The following is a 27,696-nucleotide window of genomic DNA, read 5'->3' as shown; positions in this document are numbered from 1 at the left end:
TACAGTTGTATGCTCTTTAGTACAGCATCTCGTGTAAGAGCCTCGAGAGCGTTTCGCTCCGACTCGCTTCGTAGTGGGATCTCTTATGCGGACGTTAAGGATAATGGGGAAGCGATGTCCTAAAAAAAGTTGCTAGTGCTGAGAGTGGTAGATATTCGCAGAAAGAGAATAAAAAGAGCAACAAAGGCGGCACACCCTTAAACAACATTGGGTGTTGGCGGGAAAATCCGCTAAGAACTTGTGTGTCGAAAGGGTGTCTTGAGGTGTCAGTGAGACATCTTTTTATGTTATGTTTTTTTTTTAAAGTAAATGGAACAAAATAATTGGAGAGACAATTACGGACAAACATACAGACAACCGTGTGTGCGTTTGCCATTGTCAAATAGTCCTCCCTTCGTTCCGGACATCGTTTGACAGTGGTGCGATGTCATTCTGGCACGCGACAGAGCATTTGGGAATGATGATTATTGCAATGTGAGAAGATATTCCAAACGCCCTAGCGAGAGGACAATTGCGGGAGAGTACTATCTAGAGCAAAAGTGTACAAATTCCTACAAACGAGGTTCGTTTCATATGCGAATCGTGTTACAGTACAGCCTAGAGTCCCGTCTAACTTAGGACACGAGAAGTGTGGCGTTATAGTTGTGTAGTGTGCACCTAGTAGCATCCGAGGCAGCATCCGCATCAGAACAATTTAGAGTTAGCGTCGAACATAACACAACTGATACAAATAATTGCATCTCACAACACCACACCGTTGTTTGTTGTTGTCGCTGTGTTACACCATTTTCAATCAACCACTCACCCGTTTGTTTCATCCGTATGCTTTTATTTCGCTGCAACAAACAACAGTGCACCACCGGTCCCGCCAGCGTTACCGTCGACACAGCAGCAGGCATCGCAGCAGGCGGCACAGCAGCAGCAACAGAAACCGATCTATGCATCACAGCAAAGCAACAGCAGTACCAACAGTATTACCTATGGAAGCAATGCGGTAAGTAGAGTAGTGTTACCATTTTATTCGCAGGATGATAATGTCATTTCGCAAGACCAGTGCACCAGCGTTAACACGAGCAGGTAGGGTGGCAACTTCCAAAGTTGCCGCGTTTGTTGTTGTGCACTGGAGGTTTTGGAGGTGTATCCGGTGTGCGGGACGGAAATGAGAGATGACCTTGAACATGTTCCGTTGTCGAATGTTCGATTTTCCATCAAAAGCAACCTGTCAGGTCGTCGGCGGGGTCCGAATGCCAGAAGTGTTGTTGGGCGTGTGTGTGTGTGTATGGTGTGGAATGATAATGGAATATTTTTGGAATTATTTGACGTTCTCTTGTACTTTTGGGAAAAATTGTGTGTGAGTGTTGGAAGTCGGGTTGGAAGTGTACCGGGGTATGGTTTGACATACCACGTGACTCGTGCTTTAGTAAATGTATGTACACACACGGTGTCGACGAGTTTACCCGATTCGTACGAAGCGGAACAATTTGACATTTCCGCTTTTCGACAAATGAATTTTGCTGTGATACACATGGTACCCTCCTAGCTGGAAAAAGCTGTTTTCATATTTCTATGCTTTTTTTTTTTTCAAATTTTCTAACCAATTTTCCTCTTCCCATTTCCCCAGCAACAGTATCCGCAGCCAATCTACGTAGCATCGAATCAAAACCATCAAATGCTGAATCAGTCGGTGTTGCCACCGCAACCGCCGCAACAACCGCCACCCCCACAGCAACAACAGCAGCCACCGTTGAACCTTTCGAACGGTTCGATTTACGCGACGGCCACGTGCTCCCCGAGCGCGACTAACAGCAATCCGTCGAATCCGATCTACGCCGGTCAGCAGCAGCTAGTGTCGCAACAGCAGCAACAACAGCAACAGTCGCAACCACAGCCACCGCCACCACCGATGATGATGCCACCGAATGGTTACGGGCCGCCGAACGGTGTCGGTGGCCCGTACGGTGCCGGACAACCACAGTACGGCATTCCACCGGTAAGTAGAAAGCGAACCGCTTCACAACTAGCACTAAAAAGGTCCTGAATGTGAATGGACTGTTAGATTTTCGTTACACCGTTGTGTGCCTAACTGGTTTGCTTGTCTTTTAGGTTCCACAGATGCCAATGCAGCCGCTTCAACCACCATCCCAGATGCAACAAACGAACGCACCTCCACCACCGCCAATGATGCCGCCGATGTTCCCCATGTCTGCACCATCGAATGTACCACAGGTAACTTATATAGTTAGGCGCAAGTTGTCCTCGAGATACATAACGTATGCGTTAAAACAAACGACATACTTTACCGATTTTTCATACGAGCACCCCTGCCACCTGAGAGGAGAACCTAGTTTTCTGTTTTTCTTAGTTACAACAATATTAACATTTAATATGTAAAGGCCACCAGCAGAACAGTAAAACATTAGCTTTCAAGGATTTGTTCAAACTCCATGGGTCACACCGAACCGAATAAGTGTTACAAACTCACATCTCTTCGTATTCGCCTGACTTCTCGTATGTCTTCTCCTATCTGAAGAAAGGTTAAAGTACCAAGTAGTAGTTTTGTCCTGGCAACCACATCAGAGAACGCCGGTGTAGTAGACAACACCGCAAAGTGTAGCATAATCTTAAAATGACGATCGAAGGTAAAGTGATCTCTACGGTCTCCTGAATGTTGAAGCTATTGTCCAAACAGTGAAAAACTACTTAGACTAGATGGACCTTATTTGGTGAAATTGTTTGTCAAGAACAATTACATCTGACCAGTAGGCAACGCCCAGTAGCAACGAATTGTAAAAATGGATAATTATAACGCTGTAACGAAGACCACTAACTCTTGATGGCACTCGGAAGCAGTGAGCAGAATTTTTTGAAACACATCTCAGTCAATGAAGCACATTGAATATCTTTGAGATCAACACGGAATGACGTTCGTTGGCCAAATTCCGAAAAAAATATGCGAACATTTGTGTTATTGGTGTTGTTTGGTGTTTATTGGTGTTAGGTTTACGTCATTTGGCGTACAATCGCCCGATATAGTCGGTGCAGCGTTTTCCTGAATGCTTTTTAAACATAGGGTTCTAGCAAAGTTTACTGCATTTAATAGTTCTCGTTGTTCAAAATTTGTAATTCAAGGTAATACATACGGGAGTACCTATAATAGATATTCGCTACCTCGCTCTGAGTTACTGGCAAATCGATTGCTCTTAGACACAATTTTTACTTTGAACTCTCCTGCAGCCTCCAGCACCGCCCATGCCACCAAATCTGAGTAATGCGGCCGCTCCACCACCACCACCACCCCCGCCCGGAATGCTTTCATCGAAACCAGGTGAAATAAATTCCTTGGCCCTCCAGCTGGCCAGTGCCAAACTGAAACGCAGCCAACCACCGAAGGGTTCGTCATCGGTAGCGGCGGGTAATGTTGGTGCGTCGTCCACTTCCACGCTAGCGTCCTCCACTAGCGGCAACAATGCCGTATCGTCCACCGTGACGGAAAACAGCGGCAGCAGTACATCGAGCGGAGGTAGTGGTAATTATGGAACCATAGGTTAGCACTTACACCCTCATACTAACATTCTTTTGCGTATACTAATCCCTGGCCTCATTGTATCATCGCGGTTAATCGCCGCTCTCACGTGTGTGCTATGTGGCTGTTTCTTTTCTTTTCTGTGTCTATGTGCTTTTCCTTTTCGCATGAAGAAAAACAAAACATCGCTTGTCTGTTCGCGCGTATATATGGCATTCATTCGTGACATCACAAAGTGGTCCAAAATCTGCATATACTCATCAAGCACTTTCTCATTTAGAATTAGGAAGTTCTGGAAGTTTTCATTCTTTAGAACCATTTACCAAGGAATATAAGTTGAAGTTGTCCAATTGTGTCGCAGGAAATTAACTTATGCAACGTAACGTATTGAGTATTTGGGGCTATGACTTGCTTTGTTCATAATTTGAATAAAACAGATGTAGAACTGCATCAGTTCATTTTAAGAAACAAGTGGTGATCATGTTCCGACAGTGATTGTAGGAGTTGCTGAATGGAAACCTAATCGCATAAAAACATTTGCAGATATACTAAATAAATACAAAAGCCAACCGGAAAATCCCACGGGAAATTAGGGCTATACGACTTCAGAAACAAACAAACAAATAATTCTCTTCAAAAAGATGGGAAAAATGTACAGATTAAAGCGGATTCAAACTTATTCTGAACTTATCTTGGAATTATAATGTTTTAATCCTAAAAAAACTCGAATTTTTGTTAATTTTCACGCTTAGTGAGAAGACGTTGAATAACCGGGTTCATTCAATGGTAGTAAAATAGATTTATACAGGGATAATGAACTAAAATGTCACAATTCAAATAATAAGCAAATGCAATTCAAAGCAAAATGTCAACATCAGGACAAGGGAAAAATAATTTACATGTAAACCTCCGGCTTGGACGGTTTTTTTCTAGCTGTCAACAAAAGAATCATTACGGTTGTAACGTGACCGAGTGAACCAAGTGTGGAAAGCCACTAATAGGATTCGTCTGGTAGGATTTGTTATGGTTTTCTTTCCGCAGGTAGACATTGAAACGTATTGCCGACCAAAACAATTCTGTCTGGTTCATACATGATTGCCTTTGCCTCTTTCTTCACAACCGTGGTTGTTTGTTTTATCTGTCTACAAATGCTGGATTTTTGTGGCTATTGGACACTTGATTTATTCATATCCTGTTATACATAGAAGGAATGGTGGAAGGCATGATCGCAGAGATTATGTCGTATGTTAGTGAATATGCACCGAATCAGTCTCTAGAACACACAATTAGTCAGGATTAAATTAGGACAACGAAAATTAGCCATAAATGAAGGCTCACAAGTGTGATAACCATTGGATGACAGGCTAAATATCCCAAGAATGTTTTGAAAATAGATGTATTAGTGCTATAGTTTATTTATTATTTTTAACTGTTTGTTTTCCAACTAATGTATGGTATTTTGTACTCTCTTGTGCTGATTCGCACAATAAACAATAGGACGATCGTCATCTGGTATGGCATCGATGATGGATGAAATGGCAAAAACTCTTGCTAGGCGTCGGGCGCAGGCGGAAAAGAAGGAGGTAAGGCACCATCATCCCATCATCTATTAGCCTAGACGTGTAATGCTTTGTTACACAACTATCGTTCCCCTTCTCTAGCCGGACTCCAACGATGATGCTGGTGCAGCAGGATCCGGAGGTCGCCAGCGGGCCTGGGAAAAATCAAGCACCCTACCGCACAAACTAGGCAGCAATAATGCTAGCGGCGGCGGTGGTACCAATTCTGGCCAGGGTGGTGCTAGTCTGAGCGGTTCGGAATCACCGAAACCGTCGCGGAAACGTTTTGGCAGTGCCAGCGAAGAAACGATACTGAAGGTTGGTTCTGGAAGTCTCTCGTGAGCGAGAAATTGTCGTGTTTTCTGCGGAACATGTAACTAAACCAAGCCTTTTTTTCTCTTTTCATAATTTGGAAATTGTACGCACAACAGCAGATAAATGGTGGTGACAGTTTCTCCCTTCCGACTGCGGTAGAGTTCGACAATCTGAAGGAGGAAATATTGCGCGAAATGCGCAACGAGCTTGCGAAAGCGAAGCAAGAAATTATAGAAGCTATCAAATCCGAATTCAACCGCAGGTAAACGCAACTTCGCTTTGTTGCTTACGTTTTTAGGCACTAGAGAACGAACGAGAAACAAAAAACACAGACACACACTCACACATACAGCAGCATTTCTATTACCGCAAATTACTACCACTACAACTATCATGAACTACTGTAATAACAAACAGATAAGGAATGGAACGAGCACAGGGGCAGTCACGATGAGAAGCATCGAAATGGTATCATAGAACCAGGCAAAACGGGCAACGATTAGACACACAACGGGGTGAACATTCGGTATGTGAATGGACACCGGTGCGCTGCTGGATGCAGATTTTACTTCAATTGATAGAGTCCTTTGTTTTTGTTACAGGAAGGAATTAATTTTTATTCCATTACTACCATTGTACATACGTTCAGCAATGACGTATTGAGTAGTACCTATTGCTATCTTTATTTCTGTTCGATGAATTATTATATTTCTTTTATGTTTTCGGTATTTCCAAAAGGATATTTCGTGTTCACACGATAAAATGATAAAAAATAGTTTCGAAATACATTTTCTATGTAGAATATTTACCACGAACATTTCGATGTCTAAAGAAGTGTGAGACTTTTGTGGTGGATAGTTTTATGTACACATTATTTATGGCCATAGCGAGCGAGAGTAAGAGAAAAACGGATAGTTTGTGTTTGTTAGCAGATCGAGCGAATAAATGTCGCAATGCAACTTTAAATAGACGCAAGTTGAAGACAGGTTAACAATGTTGACTGTTGGAGCCTGTATGAAAGTATAGCGACGACGGGGACGTAGCGAATCTATTACTGTCGAGTGTATCGCGTTAAGAGACGTATGCAGTGGCAAAGAGCTGATTCTAAATCTGTGTGGCCCATGCAAGATCATTAACTTTTTCACCCGCAGTCGTATTGCAAAATTCGTCAAATGCTTTGATTCGTGTCCGAAAACATGTTTTTTTTCCATGGCTATATCATTGCATCTGCAGGCAGTTGACACACAAGTTCACCTCCCACCAAGAGAAATAATTTGTGGACTTTATCTAAAGAAAACAAAAAAAAATACAAATACTAAAAATACAAATACACCATTCACTTGCGCGAAGGAAACTGAACTACAAGACTCCAAACATTTATACATATATCGTAAAAAAATGGTGCCGTTGAGGTACACACTCGTAAGCAGTACTAATGAAGTAGTATAATATACATAGTAGTCGCACGGCGAGCGTTCGAATGGCATACGTATCCGAAGAAGATGTGCAAACATGTTCCCATGTGGAATTTGATATCAATTTTTGTGCGCCATTGCTGTTGTGGTTAACCGTTTTTGGTCCGTGTGTGTGGTACCCTCCGCCTGATATGTTTCTGCTCCATTTTCTGCCGTATCGCGTTGTAGTAACAGTATCATCATCATCGTATAAGCTCTTGAAATTGTAAAACTAACCGAATGGAGTTGAGAAGCGTTTTGGTTAGACTCTATGCAGTTAATGCTAGGGAAGGCTATCATCAAAAGGACAGAGTTTCTGGAATTAGAAGGTAAAACAGAGCGGCGGAAGCATAACAGTTCTTTGAATCGAATGTCTATCCATGTGTCTCTATGTGTCAGCCATATTATCTGTCTCATTATTATTACTCTTTGGAGAAGAGCGAAGCAAAAGCATAAAATTCAAAATCACTAAACTTTGAAACATAACTAAAATCATCGGGAACACGTGAATTAAATTAAACTAAACACCTAACTACTTAAGTGCGCGCGCGATGAACGAGAACGGTAGAATTAAACGCAATGGAGCGAAAATGTAAAACCAATCGAATGCTTCGTTCCGTTTGTATCTCTTTTATTTTTCTTCCAAAACTAGTTTTGGTCAAAATGCGCGCAAAATAGTTAAATGAACTAGTAACGAGTGAATAACACTCGCATCAATCGTCGCAGAATGCGCAATTCGTATGCAAAACTGCACACCCGAAGCAAACTAAGCTGATTAAATCAAAATGTAGAATAAATTTAATGAACACTTCTGGAATCGGATCGAAATCATGCGGGATGCGATATGATTAAAAAAAGGTTTACGACACAACAGTGCTAGCATTGGGGGTGTAAAAGAACACACAGTTAATTTTAAGGTGCGCGCACAAACCGCGATATAGCATTAGACGAAGCATTATTGTAAGAATAGTGGAAGGGCGCTTATGACGACGACGACGCTTTGAAGCGCTAAACGATGGACTACACAATCGAATTTTTTGTACATAAAAGTGAAAGACTAAACGGGGACGCGGAAGAAGCTGTGTGATGCATCGGTTAATCGGACGAACGAACAGAAACGAAATGAAGGAATAGTATAGGATGTAAAACGCGTAACTTTCATTATAGTCATGTCGATGGTGGTAGTATTAGCAGGATTGAGGTATGAAAGGATGACGCAAGTTGATGAACTAGCAAGGTGGCATACATGTTATTACGAAACTGAATCGCAAAACGCTTTCTTTTCTCCGGTGTTCCGGTGAGCATCGGTTGTTCTGTAGCGTAGATGGAATGAATCACACGGCGCAGTAGTGGAAGTAGAGGGCGTGCGTTAAGATAAATTAATTCTTCCCTCGGAACTGAACTGACATAAACGTGTGAGGGTCTGTCCTTTCCCGCAAATCGTGTACACAAGCGGGAGGGAAACAAATTGTAGAGCAAAACATAAACAAATACGTGGGAGGCTTGAACAGAAGGAATGTTAGTGTACACGGTATTCTTAAAATGATCTTCTTACAAGGACGAACACTGCGTGCCGTTTCTCTGAGCAAACGCGTAGATATGCTCTCTTTTAAATTGTGCGGTGCGTACACACTAATAACGCTTTAAACACAGAAAGCAAGCGATATGGAAGAAAATGTTAAAATACACCACGAGTCAAACCGAACACTATACAGTACCGAATATCTATCTAAAATATAAAGAAAAAGGCGAAACAAAAACAAACCAAAAAAAGAAACGAATGAAAAAGGAATGTATTCGGAGGCGGAATGTGAAATGGGCTACACTATTGCAAAAGTTTTGAATCACGCGCAGTGTTACGAATTATCGCAGCTAAAAGCATACAATAGAACACAGAAATGAAGAATGTGAGTAAAAAAGCGGTCACGGAGCAGAAAAGAAAAACAAAACAAGTAAACAAAATCAATAACAAATCAACTAAAAAAACATACGCACACAAATATAATAAGAAGATTTTTGTTCAAAAAACATAGACAACATCTACAAAGAAAGTAAATAAAATTGCAACGACTCGCGAACATATGCAATACAGGAGGACAATTCAGACACAACACAGAGTAAAAAAGGAAAGCAAATCACGCAACAACACAGCGGCTTAAACGTGTAAGGATTTGTACAGATGATAGATTTTTCGTAACTTCTCACATTCTTTCCGAGTCTCAGATGTAATGGCTACATTACAAACCGAGATAATAACCAGTTATAGAAAAAACCATCTTTGGTTTAAAATGTTTATTTCAATAACAAGAACAAAGGTTCTGTACTCGCTATAGAGTTGTGAACTATCATTACTCAAGCAGTTGTTTTAACCCGTAAACCTTTATGACTAGAACAAATTGATTAATATAACCTATGGACTTTTTTTTAGTAAAGTTTTCTCATAGTTCTATCGTCTGTACAAACTCTTCGGCAACTGCTGCGAAACATCGGTGACTGGTAAATGAGGTAATTTAAATAGTAAGAATACATTAAAGAAAACAGTAATTGTGACAACGCAACAACAAATAGAAGTGAAGAGGTAGCGAACGAGATCAAGTGAAAAGGAACGATGAATATGAAAAATTCAGGCCAATAACAAAACAAGAAAGAGAGCAAGTTGAGAGCAGATTAAACACATTTGTCTGATACACTCGTTACTGAATGTTTCAGTTTCTGCGTTCCTCCATTGAACCGCAGATACAAATTTCGACTTCCACAACATATATGGTACTTTTCTTCTTCCCTGTTCTATATCGGAACCGCATAAAGGCATGCAAATTGTCAAACGTAATAAGCAGTATTAACAAACAAAAGGGACACCAGTAACGCGGAGAGCGAGAATATGGTCAGCAGTGTAAAAAGGATGGCAAGCAAATATGTTTTAACCTCTGTGCGTGCGTGTGTGCGAATTAAATTAGGCTTCTTGTCTCTTGGTAGCACACGAGCGTTTTATTCTTTTAGATTTAATTCGCCATCACATGTTAGGTTTTTGGTTTGCAAAAGAATGGATCAGTTGATCGCACACTTTGAATGTAAATGCTTTTTTATTAACATCGCTTTTCTTCTCCATTTCGCTAATTACGGTGGTACAGCTATAGGGTTTTAGACCGATATGAAAGGGGGCGGCAAGATCGGAAAGGAAGGATTGAGCATTGGCGCGTATAAGAAAACTCCTCATTTTGAACTGTGATCCTTTTTGTGTCACGATGGCAGAGGGCCTACCCTCCCGGGGAAGGGATTTAGGATGTGTGGTATTGTGCGTATATGATGATGCCTCTTTTCGATATGTACTCCAACCAAGGAATCGATTTTTAACCGTTTCTTCGATCACTTCTTGACAGAGTACATACACACACAGCACTAGAATTTACATTGCGTTTTAGATGAATGCGCTTGTGAGACAACAATGATGTGGTGCGAAGGTTTAGCTGGAAGAGGTCAGAGGAAGGATTTTAGCAAGGAAGAGATGCGCACCGCGATCAATGGTGAATAGGACACAACATACAAATAGGCATGCACCACAGGACACGCGCATTATGCATACATATACGACGAAGCTATTGGTGGGAAATGCATCTATGCTACTACTATAATAGATGATTTGTGATTTTATGTTAACTATAATTTTGTAGTATTACTTTTATTTACCTTTTTACGATAAGACGTGCAGAATGCGCCTATTGATATATATACACACACACAGACACACCCACACATATACAATTATCTTATTATACGCCAAGAGATGATTAAAGATAGAAAGTGGTGCGTCACTGCGTTAAGAAAAGATAAGACAGCAAGAAAAACACAAACAAACAAAAGCTAATATTAGGAGAAATTAATTGAACGGATTTGGTCGGCCAGGTAGGAGCGCAGATAAGGAAAAGATGACAACAAGGACAGCAAAAAAAGAGAGACAGAGGGACAATGGTGGCTAAGGACCGTAACCAATTCGAGTGATTCAAAATGAAAGCATATAGCGTACAATAGACGAGAGGGTGGATGGGCACACGGTCGGTACTGTGGAGGAGTTCAGTGGTTTGTGAAGGGGGTGTAGTGTGGTAGATGAACGATGAACGATAGAGATTAATTAAACAATCTACACACACACACAGTTAATGAAGTAGATCCAAAAAAGAGAAAAGAAAATAATAGGACAAACACGAAAAAAAAAAAACACACACACAAAGACAGGTAAATACACATGTGTATTATCGCGAATTTTTGGCTTAAAGAATAAATAAAAATGAAAAGAAAGTGACACATAAAGATACTTGCAAAACATACACACTCACACACACGAAAACAAAAAAAGTACATAGACTATTAAAATACACACATACACACGTACATTATTATAGATAACCTACAAATTTTATAAAATTAACAAACAAGAACAACAAAAAACATATTGCGATTAATAAAAAAAAGTGAAAAAGTGAAGTAAATGTATGAATCTGGTGATTGGTTGTTTGGTGTCGTTTTGATACAATTTCCACGAAATCCGAAACCGATGAAACGATTACAAAACAGATTGATTTTTAATAATAAATGATCATGAGGATCATTTATCTATTCAATGCAGGGTGAATACCTCGATCACTAAGTAAAGAGAATTAATGAATTTAATAACACCTACAAGATAAGATCGTCCAGGATCTTAGGATCAGGATCTACCTTGGTAGCATTATTGAAAGAGCAATGAGATTTGTAGACTACATATTTCGAAGCGACAAAATCACCCATTGACCCATTGAAGTACGTTACCGATCGATAGGATTTGGAGTAGAAAGAGTAATAAAATATTAGCTAAAGATCGCTATCGAGACGCGTAACCTTCAGGAAATTGAAGGGGTTTTGTTCCCCAAGGCTCGAAGATCAAACACTCGATCGGATTAAACTATTGGTTCGAAGCAACTGTCTAAAATATTTGGAGAATGCGATGGCACGGATTTAATGGATGCTGTTATCACCATGTTACCATTTATCAATCAACATATTGGTAATGTCCTTGGTGCTAATGTAATGTATATTTTATGATCGATTTCTTAGACCCAAAACATTACCACTATAAGGGAAGTAAGGGTTTTTTACAGAGCATAACTGTGATTGGTTGTTGTTCTATCATAAATGTAGTGCCCTCATTAGTGTCTAGTGTTCCTTAGATTCTGATCTGATCTGATTGAAAAGGATTTAGATACGTATTATGCCTGATAAGTTAAGTAAGTATATTTGGATGTGTGTTTCATCGCCAAGCATTTGTATTCTCTGTAACAAATTAAATTTGATAACATCATTTCGTGTACTTGTAGATTTGATTTTTTTATTTGGCTTATAATTGAACGAATTTAGTGTTAGAATTTATTTAAGCTACGTATTGGAAATATACAATTGATAATGATGATGATTTGCTACACGAAAAGTAATGTGCAGTGTGATGGGTTTAACGACACCGTTCAAAAGCGTTTGGTTTGGGTCAATTTGGTATTTATTGTTTCGACAATTTTGCCTCCACTACTATGCAAAGGGTTTTCAATAAATTAGACAGGTTTTTTTTCGAAAGTGTGCCACCATTTCGCGTTACCTTGCAACATTCGTGTTAATTTACATGCACGCCAAAGGAGCAGGATGTGTATTCCTTTTCCTACAGCGCTGTCAACAAACCGGCCAGCACACCGGAGACACCCAGCATCGTGTAACCGGTAGTGTACACCTCCTTGATGGTAAGGAACTTGCCCAAGTCCCAGAACAGATGGCGCACACCGTTCACCGTGTGGTACGCGAACGGGTAAGCAAGCGTGAACTTGAGCGCAATTAGCGTCGGAGCGCTCAGTCCTTCCAGCATCGTCAGGTAGTGTGTGGCGTCGTGGGGCATAGCCAGCGCACCGAGCCCAAGTGCGGTAATGTACCCGGTCAGCGCCAGTCCGGTGAAACGGTGCGTAATCGAAAGCATGCTGGTCAGCTGGAAGCTGTAGATGGTCAGATGTGGTGACTGAGGTCGCTTCAGACGTGCATTTCGGTCGTCGTGCGACTCGCCAGGACGGACGTCCGATTGTGCCGGCTTCAGGACGATCGAACGTGCTGCTACCAAGGGAAGGGTGATATTACTTCCGTAACCCTGCAGCAACGAACGACGGCAAGCGTTCCTAAAAAAAGAAACACAGAACAACCACCACACACGGGGACGCAAATTATAACATTATGTAATTTCACCAGGTAGCAGCCCGCGAGTGGTTATGAATCCGTTGCTGGAGGCAATTCATTTGCCATGCCTCGTGACTTACCTCAGCAGCAGAGATGCGGCCATAATGGTGCTGTGATCGGATTGTTTTAAAGGAAATTTCGAAAGAATACTCGTCACTGAACGCAAGGCCGTTCGGGGGAAAAGAAGTAGTGTTGTGTGTTTTGCTAAACAAGAAAAACAGAATCGTCTTTTGCTGTTGTGCAAGGTTTGACAGCTGTCAACTATTGTGAGCATTCAGCAGTTGCCAGCAAGTGTCGGTACATTCGGTGGGAGAAAAATATTAATTTAAACTTAAGTCAATCGTTTACATAAAGTGCATAATATAGAATAAGAAAAATGTAGCACGAGCCTGTTTCTTAACGAAAAAGCAAATATAATGCATAGATTTTTCAATAATTTAGTTTCTTCCAAGAAAAAATATTGCATGGAATGCACCGACTGTGATGGTTTTACCCGAATTGTCGTTAGGAGAGTAACGTTCCGTTACGAAACTGAAAATTATATGCATTTATCATCTTAGCATGGTGTTTAAAATTTATTGCATGCTTTAAACAATACTTTTTAGCTACATTCCACCTACTACCACATAAAGACGGCTTTTTCGCGCAAAATGCGCAACCCATATCGGGTCCATTCGGGTTCGGTAAGCCACAGTTCAACCACACTTTCCAGACAGGACATTACGGCGGCACCCTTCCAGCTGGTAATCTCCGGATCCATATCTTTCGGACTCGAAACAATGCTCTGCTCCGACCGGTAGCCGGCGGGTATTTTGCGTGCCAGCTGACTCTGCAACCAGCTGCCTATGCAGGGAAATTTGATCCCACCTCCAACGATTAAGATGCAGCCGTACATTTTGCGCTTCAGTTCGTCGCTTGCTATAACCGAGAAAAAGCAATATCAGCAGGTGGCGACCAACCGTAAATACCACGCTTTACTTACAACAACGCTCGATGCTTTGAATGACGGCCTGGTCCAACCCTACCAATTGTCCACCGGGCAGCAGATAATCGCGATCATTCGCTTTCGTCTCACGTTCACGCTCCTGTTCCAACCCGTCGACCACGAGATCTTCATCCGGCGCTTCCGTGTTTGCCAGTGCTCCGCTATCAATGGCCGATTGTTCTAAATTTTCCTTATTGCGACGCTGAAATCGACGGGAAATTGATAGCCAAATTGCATGTGGTAATAGTTCCCCGTTCGTGCTTACCCCAGTTTCTCTTAGATATTCTGCATCGAAGCAATCCTCCGGATGTGGCTGTGAAGAGCACCATTTCTGTGTCTTTGGAGCGGTTCGGTTTGCACCCGTGATAGCAAGCAGTTCGGTGAAAAAGATACTTAACGGAGCAACCATTGCCTCGTCGCCTACTTGCAGCGTGTAGTTCCGTTTCGACGTTCCCGGATGCTGAACGGTAAATGATTTTTCGACCGATCCACAAACGTCCACGTTGACATGCCCGAAGTCTTCCTTTAACCGTCGCAACAACACACCATCTAGGGGCGTTTGTTCGTTGCATTCCCGGTAGGGAAAGGCACACTTCTGCAGTAACCAGTAAAACACCTGCGTAACGTCCGCTCCACCATAATCGAACCTCACCCGGGTGTTTGGATGAGAAATTCCATCCTCAACACACGAAACCGACGTTTTCTCATCACCAACATCGACTACACACGCGTACCCGAGTCCGGCACCGAACGTGGCCGCTACGTGATCCTGCACCAAAAAACAGCACCCGAATCCGATCTGATTCAGCAAAAGCGTAACGTACTCTCGCAAGTGCGCTCGATTATAAATGTCCGGTATTACAAGTACCGCTCGATACTGTCGCATCTCACTCGGTTTGATATGGAGCCGGGTGTGAAGCACATGCTCCCAGATCGTCTGTAGGTCGGACATGATCGCAAACAGTGAACCACCAACACCGGTGTGCAGATTTAGTTCGCCCCGTCGGATCGGAAAATGTACGTTATACTCTCCGCCCGGGTTGAGCAGTAGCACATCCTCCCCTATCACCACGTCGCCTCCATCCTTATCGTGCCACTCGGTGTCATTGTCTGGCACAACTTCCGGCTGCGAACGTCTATTGAACGCGGCGATTTGTTGCGGTGCTGTAGCGTACCGACGCTGTCCATTCGATTGCACACAGGATTGTAGGGTGTGCGTTATCTGCAGCCGGCAATCTTCCAGCTCCTGTAATAACTCTTTGCTTTTCTCAACTACCGGTGGCAGCACATAGTCTCGGTGGGTTGCTCCACCCGGTTTGCGACGACGCGCGATAGCGTGCAGGATTCGGACGGGATTCACATCCGATGCACGACCGATGCGAAGGTAGTACGACCCAGGATGGATTACAATGATGTTTTGTGCTTGAATGTGGTGCTGAAATAAGAAAATGACGGAATGAAATCGTTGTGTGTGTTAACTAAAACGCAATGCTGTACTTCGGCTGCTTCTTTTAACGTGGACATGGTTTAAGCTTCTTCCGATACACTGTTGAATTGCTACAACACCGGCAACCGTTCCACCGGTTTAGTTTGTAAACAAAGCAAACGCTGAATCCAAGGCTCTACTGTCGGTAGGTAGCTGTCAAACGGTGTGGTATAAACGCAGTACCCAACGAGCAGAATAGCAGCCCTTAACGAGCATCAACGATAGAAACAGCGATCCTTAAGTGTGTTGAACCATTGCGAAGTATTGTAGATTTATATACAGTATTTCTGACAAAAATGTGTGCAGTATGATATTTACAGGAGATTCAATTTTGTTACATAAGGTTATTAAACTTTTACATTTCCATCTCATCAGAGCCGAAGTCTGAACGATGGTTGGAACGAAACTACTCGTCGGAATGGGAGCAATAACTGAACTGCTACATTCATTGATTCAATAATTCTTACAGGTTCTTCTTCTTAATAATTCTTTTTTTTATGATAGAACAAATCCAAAGCTTCACATCCATTGAATGGAGGCACATCATCTACCACAGTCCACTCCCATCGGTCTCAGACGCACAAGATGGTAAGGATCTCTCCAAGCGCTGCCAGTGTCTTTGTTGAGAACGAGACAAAATTTATGTTACGAAACTCATTTGATTATTAATTTGAAAACGATGCGTTTAACTTGTAATCTGTGAAGGGATCGTTATCGTTTGTCTAAATAAACATATTAACATCGAAAGGCGCGATTCATGAGAACGGAAACAAGCGTGCGGGCATAAGGTAATGGAAAAAATAGCGCAAAGGCAAGAGCAACGCAACGAAACAAACCATACGAATGCAATAGCTACAATCGGTCAAGCCATAAAGCTAAGTAACGAAGGATCGGCCATAAAAAGAGCCACGTTCAGTCAAAACAAATTGTTAAGCGGCCAGGATATGTATTCCTAACACATGTTTAAGTAAAACATTGCATCCTTGATCGTTTATCAACGATATAGCACTTGACTTTAGGCTAATTATTTGTTTAGAATCAACATGAGAATAGCGTAGGAAAGAAAGGTCGCGACCGATTTCACCAACACGTTTGAAAATTACAATACTGCATTCACCAATACACTGTTATGAAACTAGTATATAAGAAACGAAATTTTAGAATAAATCATTCTTTTTTACACCAGGCACAGAACGATCGGCTTCGTCTTTGATTTGGTAGAGATCTTGACAGGATTCGAGAACGGATGTTTGCCCGATGCAAGTTGCAGTTGGTCTTCTCCGAAGTAATCCGTTGAAAGAAACCTCCGCCTGTTTAAAGCGTTTAGTCTTGGTTGAAAATTGGTTGTAACCAACAAGGGTTCGAGAACGGATGTTTGCCCGAGATGCACTGCGTTTTGGTCTTCTCTAAAGTAACCCACGAAAGTTACAATCTTTTGAGTCTCGAGAAAGAGATCCGTTTTCGCGATAAACGTACGCGACCGAAGTACCTTCACACTATAGGTCGCAACTAACAGTCTTGGTGCCCTTCTACTGATGGAAAAGGTACACGCATCTGCCTGTCGCTCCATTTCCCTCGTAGTGGCGTTTCATGCAGTAAACCGCTGTCATCTTCAGATCCTCCGCCTATAGCGCTTGACTTTGCTCCTTTTCAGCAGTTTATGACAATCCCTGGTGGATGAAGTGGTGATCGGGAGTATAAAACTTAAAATTCGCCGTTTGAAGGAACATCAGAATGGCCACATAGTCGCCCTCGCTACGCGTCCAAAACTTTGCAACAGCGCCGACGAACTCAACCCTCGCTCTGTGGCTGAGCATCTTATTAATATTGTGTATATTGTTGATACGGTATGGTGTGTATTGAATTACACACACTTAAATTTCTTCGAAACTCTACTTGTAAATTTAGATTTTTTCTGTAAATTTACTACATCACAATGAATGTGAATCAGGTATAAGCAACATCAGTGATTTTTATAAATAACGAAACCATCCCAAGAATGCAAAATTGTTGCATGTTGGTATTTCATTAGCATTGCAATAACGCTTTATTAGTGCTGCATTAGCACTGACTTAGCGCTGCAATAGTGCTGCTTTAGCGCAACAAGAACGCTGTATTTAGCATTGCTTTAGCGCATGAAGATCAGCTGAAGATCAATCTTGGAGGATGTAAATCCGAAGATCAGTGCTTGTTTGTAGTTCCGAGGACACTGTAGTCTGCTTGTTTCCACTCCCTTATTTCTCCGGACCTTATTCTTCCTATTCCAACGGTACCCCAAACCACCGCCTACTCCGCCAAAAGCTATATCTCCCACTGGTTTTGAGCCTGTCGCTCATAAACCCTGGCGAATTTAAGCCACTGCACACTACTGTATTAGTAATATAATTGCCCCAGAAGTAGATTCACCCATTGTTCTTGTTCTTTGTTAGTCTCGTAGAACACATACTATGTGGAAACTAAAACACCATGTTGCTAAGATGTACTTCACGAAACTCACGCGAGCATTCTAAAATATATGGATTCTGGTAAGATGCAATGTATCGGTAAATATTGGTATCATTTCGGAACTGTATCCGCTCCTCATTCACTAGAAGAGGCTTGGCAGAAAGTTTGAACACGTTTGTTTACGCTGGTTCATGCACCTGTATCAACAACGTGTCCAGATTTGCACGATTCAAGCAGAATGGTAGCTTGCCTGGTTAGTTGTTAACAATTTATCGTCCGGTAGAGCAATGCCCGTCAATGAAAGATATTTCCAGTTTTCCGTGTGTGTGCTGCTATTCCTCTACGCCGCTGGCTTTAGTGAAGCAGAGCAAAGGTCTGGCCGGATTGTAGGTGGACGCAATGCAGACATAAAGGATCATCCGCATATGCTGCTTTTGCGCAAAAGTGGATACGCTACCTGTAGTGCAGTAGTGATAGGGAATAAGCACGCTCTCACTGCTGCCCACTGTGTGTACGGTGTGTCGGATGCAAAAAAGGTACTGATCCTGTTGAAGGTTGCGAATTAAGAGCCGTTTAACTAATGCTAGCTGCCGGTTTCAGATTTCTTTGCATGGTGGCTGTACAACACAAACGGGCACGAGTGTGGTATTTAGTGCTGAACGTGTTCTGATACACCCCAACTATAACGACAGCATCAATGATAATGACGTAGCGATCATTGAGATCAGCAGCGAGTTCAGTGGGCATCAGAATGTAGCACCTATAACGTTGCAGAGTGCAGAACCTTCCACGTCTTCGTCATCATCCTCTGCAGTTTGTAACATTACTGGTTGGGGTATAGCCAACGCTAGAACGAACGCCGTATCCAACACACTGCAAGTTGGGTCGCTTCAGCTCATCACCCCGAGAACCTGTCGTGTGCAATGGCATCCGCTTGCTATTACTTCCAGGTAGGTACTGGATATTGACGTTGCAAAACGGGAATGATGTCTCGAACCCATCTTTTTACACTTGTCCGCAGCATGATCTGCGCACGGGGTGAAGCTGCTGATACGTGCGCGGGTGACAGTGGAGGTCCCCTCGTTTGTGAGGATCGTTTGTATGGTATTGTGTCGTGGGGTAGTTCACGCTGTGATAAAACTAAGCCTGCAGTGTTCACCAAGATTTTTGCAAACAGCATACGATCTTTTATCAAATTAAGCACAGGTATTTAATAATGAGAATCTATCATTAAATTAACGCGACACTTCGGAGAGCTGTGCTTCGACTGATGTTTATTCTTCAAATGTTCAAGTACAACTAAATAATAACATGAAATATTTCAACCAAAATGCTTCTTGTGCCGTCAAAGCAGAGTTGCCAAACTAAACTATTAGCACACATTGAAGACAGGGTTTCCGAATATAGATATACAGAAATTGTATCCCAACATTTAATAGGTCTTTAATGGTGTTCCTCCAATAAATAAAAACCCCTTTTTGCACAACTATGTGATCTTTTTTTAATCTAAATTCAGAAGAGCATTAAGAAGGTTACACAAGAATAAATGGGTTAATAAGGGCAAAATAAGTACAAACCGCAGCGCGAGTTCGTGGAAGCAGAACAACAGTTGGATAAATATCAAACCCTGTTCTTACTCATGGTGTCTGTTTCCTGGAATATTGGTTTATGGCTGCAGTTCTCCATCCAAGGTACCATCCGTGTTTCGGTTCCTTGCTCCCTTTCTCCTGCCACCATGCCCACAAAAAATCGCCAAAGATCTCCGTAGTACGCAGCATCCACCACTTACAAACAAGGATAAAATTGTCGTCTTCTTGCAGGTTAGTCTAATACTATGCATGTTCTTCTAGTGCGATATATACTGCATTCCGCAACTTGATGTAATGTTGTGCATCGTAGAGGTTTATGGAGTGCTGGTAGTATGTCTAGCTGTCCAGCACTTACGAATATGGATGCTTATTGTGTTTTTCGAAGTTACAATCGTATAAAAGTAGAAAAACTGCAAAACTGTCTTAACATCGTCGTCCTTTACTGATACTCCGCCTCCCAGTTGACCTCTATTATGGTGAATGGTTTCGTCTCACTGATCTTTAAGTTAATCCTTCAAGCCTCGCGTCGCGTGCATCGCTCGTATATCGTCGTACGTCGAGAGATATGTCAGTGAAACCAAGGAATTGTAGAGAACGGGAGAAATCGTGCTCTAGACGCTATTCGTATGACACAAAAACTCCCTTGAATAGCCTGCAACATCCGTGCTATCAGATTCCGAAGAAATTCGAACTGCTGCATGATCTTTCATAGCTGGGTTTAAGCTGCTGTATGTAAGGTACTGAGTAGGTGATGTGTGAAGATCTGGTGCTTTCCTTATTTCTGGAGAATTCTACCGAATTGGGACAAGGTCTTGTAGACTGCATACAGGACAGTGCACTGTAATTTACACTTCTCCGCACTCTTCTTAAAGAGTTCTGCCACTGTATTCCATCGTTACTTGCACACCTGATTCATTTCAGCTATATCATAGCCCTGATGACTGAAGGATTACAGCAGCATCTCGTTTAATGGTTGTTACACTCTGAATGAGTTTGTATCCTTCGAGCTTCTGATCACACCCGGAGCACGTCACTCACTGCGCTACGTTAATAGACTAGAATCAAAAGCGCATAATAACTTCCATCACTCTTGTTGGTATAATGTTCTATTCACGACACCAATTTTATTTCGGAGCCAAAAGAAAAAACTTGGACCTACGCTGTGTTATTTTTTTTTTTACTTTATTAGTCTGAGACGTCTTTGCCCGATCGCTTCTGCTATGCTACTGAACGCTTACTACAGGAGCACGATGCCCCAAGCCCCGCACGAGCTGCCTTCCTATTTATTTCGCAGAACCGTTCCCCTATTTGATGCTCAACCTGGCTTTAGTCAGAAAAGAATTCTTATTAAATTCAGTATGCCGTTCAACGTCCAATACAAACAAATTCAAACAACTCTTATGCAACGCTTGGGCGTACATCAGCTTATCAGGTTAAATGCACACATCTCGCGTTCGACCGGCTCATTATGCAATGCCGTTTAATTCACGAAATATAACCGAAATGTCGTCATCATTACAAGCCATCGTTATCAGCGACCGTTCAGACGAATCTATAAAACCGGGTGCACGCGAATGTTGCGAGCACAGTTTTAACTTTGCAACTACAAGTAGCTAATACGATGCAGCTGCCGGGGCACTGGTTGGCGATCCTTTGTGCCTTGCTGTCGGTCTGCTATGGCACCTACGTACCAATATCCCAGGCTACGGTGGACGGGTTGTCCGTCAAGTATGGTAAGTGCGGGTAAAATGTTTAAAACATCGTTTACTAATCGCCTACTTCATTGCAGCGGACAAGGAGTTCCTTGTGAAGCAGAAATTCTTCTTCGAGATTCTACGCCATCTTCATCAACCGATCGCGTTTGAAGAGTATCTCCCATTCACCGGCCGTTGGGTGACGGATCCGAGCAAATATGCGGTACGTCACGTCCATTACACTCCCCCCGGAGTAGCATCAAACAGTGCTGTTAATCTCGCACTTTCTCTCTTGTAGAATTACACCGAAGTGAACGAGTTTATACAAACCTACCAGCAGGGTTTGCTGAGAAAGGGTCAAATATTTACCATCTACAACTACTGGTACGCCAAACAGACACTGCAGCTGTACCGGTTCTTCGACAATGCGATCGATTGGGATACGTACTACAAGAACGTGATCTGGGCGCGTCATAACCTCAACGAAGGAATGTTCCTCAGCGCACTGACGCTCTCCGTGCTCCACCGTGCAGATCTGCAGGGCATTATTTTACCGGCCATCTACGAAATTTACCCACACTACTTCTTCGACGGTGATGTGTTTCATGATGCGGCCAATAGGCGCGCCATGGACCCAAGCTACGGTTTCCACGCGAACAAACGGCACAATTTGGCACTGTCCAACTACACCACCACGTTTGCGACACAGTTCTACGGTGAAGGATCACTGTCATACTTTACGGAGGATGTGGGCCTGAACTCGTACTACTACTACTTCATGATGGATTATGCACCATTCCTGGGCGGCGATAAGCTCGGCTTGAAGAACGACCGAAGAGGTGAGCTGTATCTGTTCATGCATCAGCAGCTTCTCGCCCGGTACTACCTCGAGCGTAGCTCCAACGGTTTGGGTCCGATTCAGGAACTTACCTGGGAGTCGCCGATTGCAACCGGGTACTATTCAATGCTACGCTACTGGAACGGCGTACCGTTCCGATCGCGCGAAAACAATTTCCTTTGGCGTCCGTACGATCCCATTAAGCTGAGCGGACTGAAAGCATACGAGGAGCGCGTTCGGCAGGCGATCGATCAGGGGTACGTGGTGACGCGCGATGGACAGCATATCAACCTGCGGCAACCGGAAGCGATCGATATCGTGGGCAATCTCGTGAGCGGCACCGTTGACAGTGTGAACGTGGACTACTACAAGATGATCGAAACGACGGCACGGATGATATTGGCCCAGGGCGACTACTACGGGTCGGCCAGTGAAGTTTGGCCGGGTGTGCTGATGCACTACGAAACATCGATGCGCGATCCCGTGTTCTATCAGCTCTACCAGCGGCTGTTGAGCTTCTACTGGGATTTCAAAAGCTATCTACCACCGTACACCGTCGATCAGCTGAAGTTTGAAGGTGTTGAGATTAAGGGGGCGTCGGTGGAAAAACTGATCACGTACTTCGAACCTTTCGATGTGGACATTAGCAACGGGCTCGGGTTCAACTATGGCGCAGAGCAATCGACGTGGAATTTCAGCGTGTATGCGCGGAAGCAGCGCCTGAACCATAAACCTTTCAGCTACGTGCTGAACATCAGCGCCCAATTTGCTGGCAAGGGTGTCGTGCGGATGTACATGGGACCCAAAATGTTCCACCTGAACCAGCTACAGTACATGAAGAAGTTTTTCGTCGAGATGGATCAGTATACGGTGGACCTGGTGGTGGGCGACAATCAGATCAAGCGTAATACGCGCGAGTTCTACTACGATATTCGCGATAGGACGACGTACACCGAGCTGTACCAGCGCATCATGAAGGCGTACAAGGGCGAGGAGCAATTTGTGCTCGATATGTCCGAGGTGCATTGTGGTTGGCCCGATCGGCTGCTTCTGCCAAAGGGCCACCCGCACGGGTTTCCGCTGAGCTTCTTCTTCATCGTGACGCCCTTCTATCCACCGAAGATGGCGCAATTTTCCAACTTTGATTCAACGTACACGTGCGGTACGGGGTCGGGTTCGAAGTACATCGATGCGTTACCATTCGGATTTCCCTTCGATCGTGAGATTAATTTTAGCAATTTCGCTACGAAAAATATGCTCTTCACCGATGTGGTGGTGTACCATGTCGATGGGAATCAAACGAACGAATCGCACTAATGGCAACAGAACTGTTTAAGCTGTAACCTTTAACAGCTGCGATAATTGTTAACAATAAACAACATTGGATTGGTTTAATTAATATGTTTACCTGGTTTTTCTGTTTATGTTTTGATGAATATGATTCATATGCTATAATGCGTTAACTGTTTATATTAAAAAATAATAAACTGTGCAAAGAAAGTTTAAATAAAAAATCAAAGGACTTAAAAGAAAATATAGGAAAAATGTTCACTTCTTATTACTGTTTCACTACGTTGACTTCTGAAGACTATTTATAGTCTAACAAATAACAAACAAAACAAATTATAAAATTTATAACAAATATACGTGAATTTTTCAAAGACTAAGAATCTTCTTGTAGATTAATCACGCAAATGACAGAAGCAGAATAATGAGAAATCGATACAATTGAATAAAAAAAATATTAATATAGTAATGAAGTTAGAAATAAAACATAGTTTTAACAACACTCTACCATGAACCCATAATGCAAGCTTTGGTGATAGGAGCTCTAGGCTCAGATTTCATCAAAGACCCTTGGTAACTGAACATCGAGACACAAAATCTAGCCATATATATGTGTTTTACAAGTCGCCTTGACTTTTCAAGGTCAAAAAAGCTTCTCAAGGTTATAAATAAGACTATGAACTCGAGTGAACTGTGATGTTCAGGTGAAGTAATCACAGTGCACGGTTCGGAAAGATGATTTATACATGCAAATGCTATTGCCGAAAAAATACACAAACTCAAATGTTATCAAGCATAGGAACAATCTGGTGAAAATAAATGTAAAAGAGAAGGCAGCATGATGCACAAAACATTCCTATCAATATTTCAAAAGGAAGAAGTACCAAGGTGCCCGATACTGATAAGGTATCTGGTGCATTAGGGTATATAATGGGAATCGTCCAGCCCATCCTCACTCACAGTGTGGTGTCCACAAAGGAGAGTAGAAGATGAGACTGACTGTTGTAGCCATCGCACTTGGCCTGGTCGCCTTGGCCAGTGGTGCTTACTATCCCGCTTCCCAACCCGTGACCGGTGTGAAATATGGTAAGCATAGACCGTCTGCCTCCAATAAGATCATCGTTTCACCGCACCCATACGCTTCGTTTCAACAGCCGACAAGGACTTCCTGTTCAAGCAGAAGTTCTTCTTCGAGGTTCTGAGGAACATTCATCTTCCGTTGCAGTTCGAGGAGTACTTCCCGTACACCAAGTCCTACATCACCGATGAGAGCAAATATGTGGTACGTAGAGGACCGGTGCCCTGCATTCCCGTTTGTTTGTCCATTACTTATTGCGATTCTATTCTTCCTGCACGCAGAACTTCCAAGAAGTGGTTGAGTTCTTCAACCAATACAAGGCTGGTTTCCTGCCCAAGGGAGAGCTGTTCACCATCTACAGCCGGGAGTACATGAAGCAAACCTACTTGCTGTTCACCTTCTTCTACAACTCTGTGGACTTTGATACCTTCTACAAGAACGTTGTCTGGGCTCGCGAGAATGTGAACGAGGGCATGTTCATCCACGCTGTGACCATGGCCGTCTTCCACCATCCGCAGCTGAAGGGCTTCGTCCTGCCGGCCATCTACGAGATCTACCCGTACTACTTCTTCAACACCGATGTCATCCACAGCGTCACGTTCCGCAAGCTGTACGATCAGAAGTTCGGCTTCGTCAGCAATGGCAAGTACAACGTTGTCTACTCCAACTACACCGCCACCTACCCCGTCGAGTACTACGGCGAGGACAAGCTGTCGTACTTCACCGAGGATGTCGGCCTGAACGCGTACTACTACTACTTCATGATGGACTACCCGTACTTCATTGGCACTGACAAGTTCAACCTGTACAAGGACCGTCGTGGAGAGCTGTACATGTACATGTACCAGCAGCTGATTGCCCGCTACTATCTGGAACGTCAAGTGAACTTCATGGGACCGATTGAGGAGTTCGATTACGATTTCCCGCTCAAGACTGGCTACTGGTCGAAGCTGAGCTACTACAACGGCATTCCATTCTTCGTGCGCAACGACTACTACTCGGTTTCGAAGGACTTCTACTACCAGGTGAACCTGCTGAAGGACTACGAACTTCGCATTCGTCAGGTGATCGACAAGGGCTACTACTACCTGGAGGATGGATCCAAGATCGATCTGCGTAAGCCGGAATCGGTTGAATACGTCGGAAACATGATCTTCGCCAACCCGGACAGCGTCGACAATGACTACTTCGGATATCTGGAAATGGCCGCCCGCCAGCTGTACAGCGGTGGCAAGAAGTTCTTCAAGTACTTCCCGAGCGCCCTGATGCACTTCGAAACCTCGATGCGCGACCCCTTCTTCTACCAGCTGTACAACCGCTTCCTGACCTTCTACTATCAGTTCAAGAGCTACCTGCAGCCGTACACCTATGAGGAGCTGTACTTCAAGGGTGTGGAGATCAAGAGCGTCGTGTTTGACAAGCTGATGACCTACTTTGAGTACTACGATTCGGATGTCAGCAACGTCATCCCGTTGAAGGCGTCAGGTGAGAAGTTCTTCGATTTCTCGGTGTTCGCCCGTCAGAAGCGCATCAACCACAAGCCATTCACCTACACCATGGATGTGTTCTCCGAGTTCGCCGGCAAGGGTGTGGTCCGTGTGTACATGGGCCCCAAGTTCTACGACTTCAAGCAGCTGCAGTACCTGAAGAAATACTTCGTCGAGGTTGACCAGTACCTGTACGACTTTGTCACCGGCAAGAACACGATCGTCCGCAACTCGCGCGACTTCTACTACAGTGTCCGCGATCGTACGACCTACACCGAGCTGTACAAGAAGATCATGACCGCCTACAACGGTGGCGAGAAGTTCTTCCTGGACAACTCCGAGGCTCACTGCGGTTTCCCCGATCGTCTGCTGTTGCCGAAGGGTCTCCCGAGCGGTTACGACATGACGTTCTACTTCATCGTGACCCCGTACTACACCCCGAAGGTGCCGCAGTTCTCGACCTACGACTACACGTACTCGTGCGGTGTTGGCTCTGGCTCGAAGTACATCGACGATCTGCCGTTCGGATATCCGTTCGATCGTGACATCGACTTTAGCTACTTCTACACCAAGAACATGTACTTCAAGGATGTTACCATCTATCACTCCGAAGAAGTCAAGCCATACGTTCCATACTAAACATTTGATCCGATATATCTGAAAATCTACCATGACATTTGAATAAATACTTGTTTCCATTAATTCTTGTGTACTGCTTGTTCGGGGTTTTTAGTGAGTTAACGACTGTTGAATACAATAAAATAACAGCTAAGGTTTACCTTAACACAGCTGTTGATTGCATAAAGAGACCTTTGGATCCATCCACCAATATGACAAACATCTTGATTGTCCATAAACCTTTACGATTGTGCTGGGTGGTTTTTACTTATTTAGATTGTATTTGTACCATTAAAAGCTTCTGCCTGTCATGTCTAATGGTCAACCAACGGAAACTTAAAGGTATAAAAAAGAACAATCATTCATGTACTAGAACAGCACTAAGAACCAACTCTGGGAGGGCCCGTGAGTGCGGAAACTTCAAGAAACCAGAGTGCGTTACGGACCCGAAAGGTGTGGGTCGCTGGTGGTGGATGGTGGGTGTGAGAGAGATAAGCTAAAAAACAGCAAATACAGGGGTATTATGGTGGAGCCTCCAGCTTCTCGTTGAACTGATCGTTTAATAATTCATCAGCATGCTGATCCAATCGCGAGATGACCTCTGGCTAGTAACTGACCAGATTTCCATCCTTATTCCGACAGCAGGTCACCTTAGGTCTGAAGTTGTTTCGGTGACCTGCAAACTTTTGGTAAAACTTTCATTCGGGTCTGTGACGTACTTTGGTTTCTTGAAATTTGATTTTTTCTTGTGCATTTTATGGTAGTAGAGACTATGGCGATTGCGAATGCCTGTTGGACATTACTATCCTTCAGGGAGTCCTTGTTGTTTACTTCACCCTCATTGGTGTGGGGTGAGCGATTCTGCAACAAATCACTAGGCCATCCAAGTAGTGATCGGAGTCGATTTTGGCACCTCGTTATGTTCTGACATTTAACAAGCTTGAATGTCTTCGACGGCTTCTCAACACGTGGTCGATGTGATTACTGGTGGCTCCATCCGGGGATTCCCACGTGGCTTTGTGGATATCCTGACGCGCTTATTTTGTACTTCCAACAACCAGATGGTTCGCTACTGCAATCTGGACCAATCTAATA

At 43.3% G+C, this 27,696-nt stretch overlaps 6 protein-coding genes across 6 annotated transcripts in view; 4 read left to right on the top strand and 2 right to left on the bottom strand.

Annotated features, from left to right (window-relative positions):
• The window catches only part of LOC128719264 (protein enabled), a 33,606-nt gene extending 27,943 nt beyond the window's left edge, over nucleotides 1-5,663 (top strand). The window contains exons 4-10 of the mRNA XM_053812888.1: nucleotides 853-994; nucleotides 1,622-1,990; nucleotides 2,104-2,226; nucleotides 3,235-3,544; nucleotides 5,021-5,106; nucleotides 5,185-5,400; nucleotides 5,514-5,663. Of these exons, the coding sequence (XP_053668863.1) occupies nucleotides 853-994; nucleotides 1,622-1,990; nucleotides 2,104-2,226; nucleotides 3,235-3,544; nucleotides 5,021-5,106; nucleotides 5,185-5,400; nucleotides 5,514-5,663 (1,396 nt within the window). The remainder of the gene's footprint in view (nucleotides 1-852; nucleotides 995-1,621; nucleotides 1,991-2,103; nucleotides 2,227-3,234; nucleotides 3,545-5,020; nucleotides 5,107-5,184; nucleotides 5,401-5,513) is intronic.
• Nucleotides 5,664-12,534: 6,871 nt separating this feature from the next.
• On the bottom strand, nucleotides 12,535-13,197 carry LOC128719740 (succinate dehydrogenase cytochrome b560 subunit, mitochondrial-like). Its single transcript, XM_053813369.1, has 2 exons — nucleotides 13,175-13,197; nucleotides 12,535-13,036 (listed from the first exon to the last, which is right to left on the bottom strand). Exons 1-2 carry the CDS (start codon nucleotides 13,195-13,197, stop codon nucleotides 12,535-12,537), a joined length of 525 nt encoding a protein of 174 aa, XP_053669344.1.
• Nucleotides 13,198-13,713: 516 nt separating this feature from the next.
• LOC128708569 (actin-related protein 8) lies at nucleotides 13,714-15,603 on the bottom strand. The gene is made up of 4 exons (XM_053803548.1): nucleotides 15,577-15,603; nucleotides 14,345-15,514; nucleotides 14,077-14,281; nucleotides 13,714-14,012 (listed from the first exon to the last, which is right to left on the bottom strand). The coding sequence occupies exons 1-4, from the start codon at nucleotides 15,601-15,603 to the stop codon at nucleotides 13,714-13,716; spliced, it is 1,701 nt and encodes a 566-aa protein (XP_053659523.1).
• A 2,694-nt stretch (nucleotides 15,604-18,297) lies between these two features.
• Nucleotides 18,298-19,224, top strand: LOC128707631 (chymotrypsin-1-like). Its single transcript, XM_053802589.1, has 3 exons — nucleotides 18,298-18,546; nucleotides 18,611-18,960; nucleotides 19,032-19,224. The coding sequence occupies exons 1-3, from the start codon at nucleotides 18,298-18,300 to the stop codon at nucleotides 19,222-19,224; spliced, it is 792 nt and encodes a 263-aa protein (XP_053658564.1).
• Nucleotides 19,225-21,220: 1,996 nt separating this feature from the next.
• On the top strand, nucleotides 21,221-23,448 carry LOC128718412 (hexamerin-1.1-like). Its single transcript, XM_053812039.1, has 3 exons — nucleotides 21,221-21,332; nucleotides 21,389-21,516; nucleotides 21,592-23,448. The coding sequence occupies exons 1-3, from the start codon at nucleotides 21,221-21,223 to the stop codon at nucleotides 23,446-23,448; spliced, it is 2,097 nt and encodes a 698-aa protein (XP_053668014.1).
• Nucleotides 23,449-24,390: 942 nt separating this feature from the next.
• On the top strand, nucleotides 24,391-26,622 carry LOC128709909 (hexamerin-1.1-like). The gene is made up of 3 exons (XM_053804947.1): nucleotides 24,391-24,504; nucleotides 24,573-24,700; nucleotides 24,778-26,622. The coding sequence occupies exons 1-3, from the start codon at nucleotides 24,408-24,410 to the stop codon at nucleotides 26,620-26,622; spliced, it is 2,070 nt and encodes a 689-aa protein (XP_053660922.1). The 5' UTR covers nucleotides 24,391-24,407.
• The last annotated feature ends 1,074 nt before the right edge of the window (nucleotides 26,623-27,696 follow it).

Source organism: Anopheles marshallii, chromosome 2 (genome assembly GCF_943734725.1).
Source record: "Anopheles marshallii chromosome 2, idAnoMarsDA_429_01, whole genome shotgun sequence".
Lineage (NCBI taxonomy): Eukaryota > Metazoa > Arthropoda > Insecta > Diptera > Culicidae > Anopheles > Anopheles marshallii.
The sequence above is the reverse complement of the archived record's forward strand: the minus strand, read 5'-3'. Positions and strand labels throughout refer to the sequence as shown.

Bases quoted from the DNA above. Each gene is read 5' to 3' on its own strand.
- LOC128719740 (XM_053813369.1), bottom strand. From the start codon at position 13,197: ATGGCCGCATCTCTGCTGCTGAG. The intron at 13,037-13,174 runs GTAAGTCACGAG...TTCTTTTTTTAG, and splicing joins GCCGCATCTCTGCTGCTGAG to GAACGCTTGCCGTCGTTCGT.
- LOC128709909 (XM_053804947.1), top strand. From the start codon at position 24,408: ATGAGACTGACTGTTGTAGCCATCGCACTTGGCCTGGTCGCCTTGGCC. The intron at 24,505-24,572 runs GTAAGCATAGAC...TCGTTTCAACAG, and splicing joins CGTGACCGGTGTGAAATATG to CCGACAAGGACTTCCTGTTC. The intron at 24,701-24,777 runs GTACGTAGAGGA...TCCTGCACGCAG, and splicing joins CCGATGAGAGCAAATATGTG to AACTTCCAAGAAGTGGTTGA.
- LOC128707631 (XM_053802589.1), top strand. From the start codon at position 18,298: ATGCCCGTCAATGAAAGATATTTCCAGTTTTCCGTGTGTGTGCTGCTA. The intron at 18,547-18,610 runs GTACTGATCCTG...TGCCGGTTTCAG, and splicing joins GTGTGTCGGATGCAAAAAAG to ATTTCTTTGCATGGTGGCTG. The intron at 18,961-19,031 runs GTAGGTACTGGA...ACTTGTCCGCAG, and splicing joins CCGCTTGCTATTACTTCCAG to CATGATCTGCGCACGGGGTG.
- LOC128718412 (XM_053812039.1), top strand. From the start codon at position 21,221: ATGCAGCTGCCGGGGCACTGGTTGGCGATCCTTTGTGCCTTGCTGTCG. The intron at 21,333-21,388 runs GTAAGTGCGGGT...ACTTCATTGCAG, and splicing joins CGGGTTGTCCGTCAAGTATG to CGGACAAGGAGTTCCTTGTG. The intron at 21,517-21,591 runs GTACGTCACGTC...TCTCTCTTGTAG, and splicing joins CGGATCCGAGCAAATATGCG to AATTACACCGAAGTGAACGA.
- LOC128708569 (XM_053803548.1), bottom strand. From the start codon at position 15,603: ATGTCCACGTTAAAAGAAGCAGCCGAA. The intron at 15,515-15,576 runs GTACAGCATTGC...TTCTTATTTCAG, and splicing joins CGTTAAAAGAAGCAGCCGAA to CACCACATTCAAGCACAAAA. The intron at 14,282-14,344 runs GTAAGCACGAAC...CGTCGATTTCAG, and splicing joins AATATCTAAGAGAAACTGGG to CGTCGCAATAAGGAAAATTT.